Source organism: Panthera tigris, chromosome A2, assembly GCF_018350195.1.
Source record: "Panthera tigris isolate Pti1 chromosome A2, P.tigris_Pti1_mat1.1, whole genome shotgun sequence".
In the NCBI taxonomy this organism is placed as follows: Eukaryota; Metazoa; Chordata; class Mammalia; order Carnivora; family Felidae; genus Panthera; species Panthera tigris.
Genome location: NC_056661.1, coordinates 91,740,262 through 91,750,170, shown reverse-complemented (window position 1 = coordinate 91,750,170; position 9,909 = coordinate 91,740,262). Strand labels below are relative to the sequence as shown.

Sequence of the window (9,909 nt, the reverse complement as noted above, 5' to 3'; positions counted from 1 at the left end):
TGTCATTAAAAACAGATCGTAAGTTTGGATAACAGAAACCTTAGGGGGAAAAATACTCTAAGGTTTGCTTTTTAAAAATTGAATAAGGGTGTTTTCTAACCTTGTTTTAAAATTATGGTTAAAGCCCCAATAAATACAGTTTTAAGATATGGTATTATTATTTTTTATTATAAAAACTAACAAATTTACACTACATTAATACCTTATAGAAGAATTTTCTTAAAGCAGTCACCATTATACAGAATCCGACATGCGTTCTTACTTAATTAGTGCATAAATAGAGTAGGGAGGTTGCTTTAAAGCATGTTTGAATTGTGTGCAAAGTATATAACTACTCCATGCTTTAGTTTTCTCTTCCAGAAATTGTCAACAAAAAGTGAAAAGAAAAGACAAGAATATGTCTAGGAAGATGTTCAGGTCCGCCATCTGTCTGACTACCATAGGCACCTGGCTAAGAATAAGCCATTTCCAGAAAAGAAGCCCTCATTTCCTCACTGTGATGTTGAGGTGTCTGTTGAGATAACATCATTAAATTAAGAAATGGTACTTGCCAGTGTGCTCTGGCCCTTTAACACCACTGACGTCCTGACTCACTAAAGCACCATGGAAACGAGAATAGAACATACGAACAGCTGGGAGCACCCAAGACACTGGCAGTTAGAAAAGTGATGGAGGACAAGTAGGACCTCGGGGGCAAGTAAAAGCAAGAAGCACTTGAAAAAGGAAAGAAATGTTAAGATGACCTGGAGGGAAGAAAAAGAGATTTGGGAGAAGAGTAAGTTAAAAGTAACACAAGTTATTATTTGATATCCACAACAACAACAACAAAAAGAAGGAAAAAGAGCCATTTCTGATGTTTTTTAGAGTAAAAAAAAATCAAAACTACTTCAAAAATTTACTGTTATTATACAAGCAATAGTATTAACTTTTAGTATATTGAGTAGATTAAGAAATTAAGGTTTAAGAATTTCCCAGATTTTTTTAAATTTCACTGACCAGTTAAATTTATAGAAGAAATTGGGAAATTGCCATAAAATACCACTTTTTAAAAATTTGAAAAATTAAGGACAATCTATAATTATCATTACATATATGAAATTTTAATGTGATGCCGATGCTATGGTCAGTGACTGTCAGCAGCTTGTGTATATGTATGTGTGTATTCATGTGTGTGTATGTATGTGTGATTCAAGAATGGGGGCTGAGAAAAAATGCACTATAAATTGAAGGAGAAAATAGTAATGCAAACAAAAACAGAGTTTAACTTACTCTAAAGTAGGTTCTTTCTTCTCCCCACTCCTCAGTGTATTAGAGGGTTTTTCCCTACAATGTGAATGTTAGTTATTTCATTATAAACTTAAAAAATATATATATAATTTGAATCTTGTTTTAACATTCTGTTTTATTTCAGAGACAGTATTGTTGATAACACTGGGAAGGGATTTTGCTATACGTTAGCATTTGACAAATAGGGGAAACTTTATTTGTTTATTTGTTTGGTCAGAAGAAATAAAAAAAAAATTCATCACTGAAGAGGTATCCTGATAATGTAAACATTGTGATAAGCTAAAAACTGGAACCATCTAGAAGAATAAGACCCATCATGTCCTTCTCAGGCCATGCCCAAAAGACTAGCAAAAGGACTTTTCCAATGGAATCTGTTCTAATGCCCCAAGTTCCACGTGGCAATTACTTGCATCTTCAGGAAGAGAAGCAAAGACTACAGCTCAAGAAATTCCTTCTTCATAGGATGTTTCTTGTGGCCAAGATAACAGCAAACACAGAAAAAAAAAATATTGCTGACTACTATGAACAAGTGCTTCAGTCAACTTTAAAACTTCACATAGGAGAAGCAGTGACAGGGTTTTTGCTCATCTATCCTACTTCTATTCTGCATATCCTTGAGTCCTCCAGTGATATGCTTTACCAAATTCTTTTAGATCATCTTGACCAGACAAAGAATGATACAGAATTTTTTATCCAAGGGATGAAAATTATAGTTGTGTCCCATAACATCCCGACAAGACTCTTCATGCAATGGCATGTATCAGAAATAAAAGCTCCAGTCATGTATCTCGATGATGTCACACAGACACAGTCCCTAGAAGAGGTCATCACCGAGTTTCTCACCCAGACTCACAAACTGGCAATTCACCTTTTAAAGACTGTGAAAGTGAGTGCTAAAGGACCAGGGGATAACTTGCACCAACTAGCACCCGAATTGCTCATCCCAGAACAAATAATAAAGTACTTGTACAAATCTGAAGAATTCATGGATCCAGAAGCTTTCCTAAACATGTATAATAAACCCATACATATCACTTTGGATTCTGAGGTGGTATGGCCTGCTCCTTCCCATTTCTAGGATTGAGAGAGATGTGGTTAATGTGGTCCAATCTCTCAAGGAATTGATGCTACTTAAATAAAAAGAAAACACTTCTGAGGGGACTCTTCTCTTTAAAAAAGAAAGGACCATACGCCACAATATACACAAAGGTAATACATGAATCTTTACAGAGTATGTTGAGCTAAACTTGAAAATATACATTTATTCTGATAGCAAGTTCAACACATTGTTTTAATAAGTGGATGGGGTTTAATAAGTTAAGGATTGCTCAAAATTTAACATCATCTTGATGAAATGACAATTTTTTAAAAAGAAGTATAGACAATAAAGGATACATTCAGATTCATATTCTCATTCATTCTTTCAACAGTCAATGAGAAGCTGCACCACCTAGAATCAAATTTCAGGAAAAACAATTTTGTTCTTGGAATATAAAATTTAGGGGGGAAATACCATCATTGAGTTGCTTGCAACGTACATTTAGAGGAAAGTATGTGTAAAAGTAAATATGGTATGATATGATATGATCATTATTTTAGTTAGTAGTAAAAGCCTTAAAGGAATAATCTCTATACTATTACTGAACTCAGAAAACAAAGTCTAAACTTTGAAAATAGTTCCAAAGTTCACATATTCTGAATTGTCTAATCAAGAATATTGAGGCCATTACAAAGCTGAACAACAACAAAAACTGAAGAACACAGTAGCTTTTTGAAACAACCAGAAAATACATTGTCAGAAGGCACTACATCTTTCATGCAAAATCATTTTTTGAACACCCTTCATGTGACAGACATTTGCCAGATGTTAGGGATATGGCAGGGTGCACAGAATGCATGATTCTTGCCCACTTGCAAAACACTTATGATTCCACATAAGATACACAAATGATTTTTTTTCCAATTTATGTCCTATAAGGCAATTAATGATATGTAGTTTCTATATGACCTATTTTAAGTTGCTCTCTCCCTTCCCTCACCCAGGATTAATGCTTTTTTGAATATTTAAAATTTTGTAGTTTGTTTAAACAATTAACATCAATATCTTGACAACTTCAGTGATATCTATCCAAAATTATTTCAATGTCTCATGAAACAGGCTTTGGATTTAGTAGAAGAAATATGGTTGCATCATTTCACTTTTTTATTATTTGATCTTCAGCCTCTTCAAGGGAAAAAGAGCAATCTCCAAATACACCTCAGATTTGTCATATGCAGATAATTTGTCATCACTTGTTCCATATAAGAATCAAAATTCAGGAAAGACTTTCTATTTTTAAATTCTGTAATATAGATTTAGACACAGAATGGCATTTTTCACCGTTAGCCGAACTCGAAGTTCTGTTCATTTAAATTTAGTAACTGAAAGGGTACATTCTAGATAAAATGTGAAGTAATTCTTCTGGTTAAGAAAGATTAATAACATACAAGCATTTTATCAGTTTAGTAAATATTAAACACCTAATATTTGTCAGCAATGTGCTACTTACTCTTTGAAATGTGAAAAAGACCCAAGCATCCACTCATTGAGAGCAAGTGTTCAGCAACAAAATGAGTGGAGACAGAAGTAAATGTTCTCCAGGCCAAAACAAAACAAAACAAACAAACAAAAACAAAAACATAGAGAAAAAACTTGGTAAAGAAGTAAGCCGTGGTCTAGGCTTGTGGATGTGAGGAGAGGTTGGGGAGGGCAGATGAGAACAGAGAATAAGCAGAAACAGGAAGGAGAAAATGAGCCCTAAATGTTCATTGGATCAGGCAGAATTCCTTCAGCAAGGTAAATTATGCTTGTTTGGGAAGAGTACTTGTTTAAAGTTTAAAGTGAATAGAAGAGCAGTTTACAAATAAAGTTACGTATTTCACTTTTATTGGTCAATAATACTTTCTGATATGAAAAATATCAAGCGAAAATTAATTTATTAAGACAAAGACATTAAAAATCTGAGTCATTTTTAGAGGAAGTTATAGAAACTATCTCAGTGGTAATACTATTAATTTACTTAGTATACTGTTATTTTACATTTAAAGGATTTAAAGTGTCAATCATGAAAGTAACTGGAAAATAAGCACAAAGCAAGTTAAATAAATTACTTATATACTTATTTATCTTTTTTAGTGAGCACACCAGAATGAATTTATTCGAATGAAAGTTATCCATCCTAGTAATAGCCACATCAGGAGGGCTTATAACTTATTTCTGTCACAACATCACTGCTGAAAACATTTAGTGACTTTTAAGTGACAGATGAATTAAGAAGGTTTATAAATCAAAGGGAGTGTAAATAGTTTAGCTACCTCTAGTTTTTTGATTCCCAAATAACATATACTCCAACTTGACTGGTGACTTTAATATTCAGTCTTCATTCATAAAAACTTTTTTTTTAAATATTGCACTCACTCTCAAAGGAAATCTGCTATCATGAAACCTATTAAAAGAACGTGACACTGTCTATAAGGGAGAACACAAATATGTTTTCAGTAACTGTTGCATTATTGAGATTCCTATATAGCTCACTGATATCACGTCTTTAAAAGGAAGACACCCATGTACTATATGTTTGGGTATATTTGATAAAATGCTGAAATATTCAGACCTTATGAATGTAATTTAATTTGACCAAGTAAAAAAATGTGACTTATTAAACTTTAGGACAACTCATAAGGTAATTCTCAGTCCAATGAGAGTTATGGTTCATTACAGTAAAATTTTCCATAAAACTAGAGTACAGAAAGAAGTTAACCGAAACAGAAAATGAGTATCTTAATACTGAGCATGTAGCATTCAATGTTCTTATAACAACGAACATAGGACATACTATATATATGTGTGTGTATATACATATATATATTCAATAAGCATGTGACATTTAAACTGGTGTGGCCTGTGCCATTCTAATTCTTTTATTTTGATATGGATATCTTTACAGTAAACAGACATGCCAATGCTCTTATGTTCGTTTCAGAGTAACCAAGGGCTTTCGGGAAGGTTATAGTTTTCATGAAGGTTAACTAAAATAATGTTATTTGGAAGGAAAAATCCTCCCAGGGTGAATTTAAAATTTTTACTGTCTTCATTTTAATTAAAGAGGCATCTGGATTCCTTCATGGAGAATTATTGTTTGATACAAATAGATTTTTACATTCAGGGACTTTATCGTAACTTTAGTGACACAAAACCACATTTCAATTCAGTTATTCCCACAATTCAATTCAGAATTCCCCCAACTTCCATGAGGAAGTAGAAATGAGACAGCCCATCACCAACTCTGAGATTATTTCATAGTGGAGAAAATGACTTAATATAGAATTAGAGTTCTCCCCCTTGTGGCCAATTATGTAAATTTCCAGATTACCTGCTGATGGGATTTAAGCAATAAACAGCACATAGTTGTTCAGAAAATATAAAGGGAACCCTCAAAGGCAATTTTCAAATGTCTGCTCTACTCTACTTGTTTGGCAGATAAAGATTCTGAGACCCAAAGACATGAAGCGTTTGCACGCAGTGAAAGCAAGAATTGATAACACAGTGTCCTATTTCCACTTCACTAATTTACATAATTAGCTGTGGTCACAGTTAGTTTAGGGGGTCTGGATTTAATTCTGAGTGGTCTCTTCACTGCTGCACATTACCCTTCCTGTGCTCCAGCCCTCACTCACATACTGCCTTCTCCAGATGTCCCACTGCCTTTCCACAGGCGTCTCTATCTCCATAAGCTCTAGATGGAATGCATCCTTCCCTGCCACCACACTTCCTTTGATTTCCCTCCCCCAGCTGCACTCTCTGTTGCTATAAAATGGACGACTCTCCACACAGTTGCCAAGTCAGAAACTTGAACTTCAGCCTAATTACCCTTCCTCCTTTTCATCAGTGACAGCCAATCAGTGCAAGCCCCAACCACCCTCTTTCCACAGAAAGTATTTCTAGTGTCTGGCCTTGTCTTTGGGCTCTCCTTTGGGATCTCCCTCACTCCAGTCTCCTCTTCCTCCTCTTTCTCTTGCTAGTCCATATAATATTTCCATCAATGTTAAAAGAAGCATAGCACAAATTTAAGAGAGCCACCTCTGGTATCAAATTGCTGTGTTGAACTAGCTCCAGAACTTGAAGCGCTGTAATTTGCTGCTTCACCTTTCAACACCTCAGACTCCTCACCTATAAAATGAGTGTGATAACAGTACCTACATTATAAGATTGATTAGGGGTATGTTGCATGAAATAATGGTATAATAATTGTGCATGTAGTAAGCATTCAATAAATGTCATTCCTCCAATCAAAATTCTTCAATGACTTCCATTTCACCTCCAGGATAAAATGCAAAATTCTATCATGATCTGAAAAGCTTGGATTCCCAATATTCCACCTCTCTGTCTTTATCTTCTTTCTTTACTTCTCTTAGCAAAATTCTGCTTATTGATCAAATTATATTTCCTCTGTGAAGCCTGGCAAACTCGAGAAACCCTCATTGTAAACTTGGACTAAGAATACCTTCTGGAAGTGATTCAGTGGAACTTTTGTATTTATATGTTACTATTCACTGAGCCAAGAATAGGAACTCATTCCAATTCATTGGATTAAAAATAAAAATACTCCTTCCTGTTGAAGCATCTGAGCAAGCTACTAGTAAGGTATATAACCTTTATTTCATATTTTAAAGCTGTTTTCTTTATGTTCTTCGAGGCCTTGTTTCAGTAGCCACACTTACCTGTTCTTTGAGAGATACATGCTTGAGAAAGCTAATATTTATTACCTAAATTTTCTTAAGTTATTATAAAAGTATAAATATGATTCCATTTTATTCATACACTTCATATTTCTAAACTCTCTCTAAAATACTAACCATTTTTAAAGATCCTGTTTCTAAAACAGTGCATTAAATGCAAAGCCTTGATTTACGGAGAAATAAATGTCTGAATATTGAACATATTTACATTTTACCAAAATGCATCCTAGTGTAATGACCTCCCAGGGGAAATCTCTCACTCATGTCTCACCTTCTTTCTGTCTCTCTCTCTCTTGTTTATACTAGACTCAGTTTATACCAGACTTTACTTTTTGAAAGCAAGTGTAATAGACTACAACAAGGTTTATCACAGGTAAAACTACACACCTTGTAATATTTTGATTCATTGATTCTTCACTTTCTATCCTATACAGTGGCAATTCATGAGTATATTCCAGCCAATATCAAAATGACAAAATGAAAAGAACATTGTAATGAGAAGACTTACCTTTGTTATGCACTCCATTGCCAACTCATAATGTGGCCCTGAACAAGTAATTTGTTCCTTCTGGGTTCTCTGTTCTTCTACATCGTAGCGTCTCTGAGCATTATAAACAAGTCCCTGAAGCCCTTGAACTGTTAAGCAAAAATGTGTCTGAAAAGAAAGACTTCTTGTTTTAGATCACTAGGAGGAAAAGATTAAGATGTTTTTATTAAAAATCTGAAGCCTAATGTGTGAATGAATGAATGAATGAATCTACCTTATCAGAGAGTACCCATGGACAATACCCACATTTTCCTTTAAAAATTCCATCCTGGATGTATCCATTTTAGTGCAAGGATGAATGGGAAACTGACAAGCCAGAAATCTATATACAGGATTATGACATCTAAATAGCAAGTTTGGTAGCACTTATGAAGTCAGAAGAAACTGTGAAGAGTGGAACATTTTACTTTAAGGTTGATGGGAAGCCATTGAAGATTTTCAGCAGGGCATAATCAGACCGGTTTGGCTGCTGAGTGAAGAATGGACTGGCAGGAGACATGTTGACAGACAGCCTTCTTAGGAAGGGTTTACAGGTCTTCTGGGAGGGGATGATAATAGTTCCCACCAGATTAATGACTATGGAGATGGATCTAAAGGGACCAGTTTGAGAGATAATCAGGAGGTAAATAAACATAGGTTATGAGGGAGTGAAAAGTGTCAACTATTTTAGGTTTCTAGTTTTTACCACAAGACAGTTCCATTCCCGAGGTAGGAAATATATAAGGAGTATAGAGTTTGTAAAGGAAAATGTGCTTTCAATTACTGATATATTACAGTTACATCAGGTTGGAATCACTTTTGTTTGATTCTTCAACTATTAATATCTTTCGGTGAGGTATAGAGAATGTGTTTCATATTAAATCTCATACTTTGTTGCAATGGCTAAGTACTAATATGCATCTTCTGATAAAAGCAAGTAACTTCCAGGAAAGTTAAACAGTTTGATAAGTTAAAATAAATCAATCTAAAAGAGCAACTGCCCCAAAGATTATCCTGAGTCTGATATTCACTGCCATGGCTCCCCTTAATATCATATCTGCATTCAGTTGAGCCAAATATAAAACCAGCAGCTCTTAGTGAGCTTAATTCCTTCCCTTAGTCAAATAAAGCTCATTCGAAATACTAATAATCATTTATTGATTCCCACATAAATTTATTCAATGCCATGCCATTGTCATTTATTGATATGTACAGTCATGTGTTAAGGGCACAAACATATAAAAGCCTCCATAGGGCCCTTCCAAATTCATTGGCATACTATTTATTCCATTTGCAATAAAAATGTAGGTAAAAAGGTGTCTTTTGGCATTATATTGAAATGACTTGTCCTCTGTTTCTCTCAGTTAGTTGCAGGACAACATGACACACACTGAATTTTACTCTTTCTCCGCATTTAATCATTCAAGTGTGAACTGACAAAGTGTGTCAAACACTTAATCAGGCATGGAGGTGTGGGGGTGCCATGCAATCATGAGCAAATAATATGTGGTCTCTATTTCCCTCTACCCCAGACACAAAAAAATTAAAGTTACAGTAATTATATTAATATGTAATAATATATAATTATAATTATTGTTATCATCTTGAATATACAGGTTGCAATTATTTTCTAACTTTACCTAGGGTAAAGAATTAGGGGATGCCTCTGAGGGAAGAAAGATACAAGGATTTCTGGAAGTTACACAGAACTGAGCCAAATAAAAGGCAAGGAGTAGGAGGGGAGTGTTCCTGGTGGAGGATACCAGGGATGTGCTAAAACCCAAAGGCCAGAAGAGTCACACTGTGTTGGATGGAAGTTGAGAAAGAATATCAATAAGGCAGGGGTTGAAGTACAAATGAAGTACTCTTATGAAGTACATAAGAGATGAGATTGGATAGGTAGGCCTGGGACCAGATTATGCAGACACTTAGAGCTACATAAGCTAGATAAGCTACCAAGATTTCATCTCAAGTGAAATGGGACACAGTTTTGTTTAAATCAGAGAAATGCCACGATCAGCTATGCATTATAGAAGTACCACTTTGAATTGAGAGAAGAGATGAGAAGAGTACTTGGTAACTAGACCAGGTACACCTATCAGGAGGCCACTACAATAATCAGGTAAAGAGATGAAAGGAAGTCTATACAAAGATAACGACAATAAGAAGAGAGAGTGCTGCCAAAAGTCAAGAGATCTATATCTTGGTTTCTGATTGAAAGTAGAGAGTGTGAAGAAGACAGAGTCAACATAAGCCACGGTGCCATTCCCCAAGATAGGCAATACCGGAAGAGCAGCAGCTTGGGGTGTGTAGGGAGT

General features: G+C 34.9%; 1 protein-coding gene across 1 annotated transcript; it reads left to right on the top strand.

Annotated features, from left to right (window-relative positions):
• The first annotated feature begins 615 nt into the window (after positions 1-615).
• TEX47 (testis expressed 47) lies at positions 616-2,443 on the top strand. Its single transcript, XM_007076736.2, has 2 exons — positions 616-775; positions 1,412-2,443. The coding sequence occupies exon 2, from the start codon at positions 1,604-1,606 to the stop codon at positions 2,363-2,365; it is 762 nt and encodes a 253-aa protein (XP_007076798.1). The 5' UTR covers positions 616-775; positions 1,412-1,603; the 3' UTR covers positions 2,366-2,443.
• Positions 2,444-9,909: the final 7,466 nt, after the last annotated feature.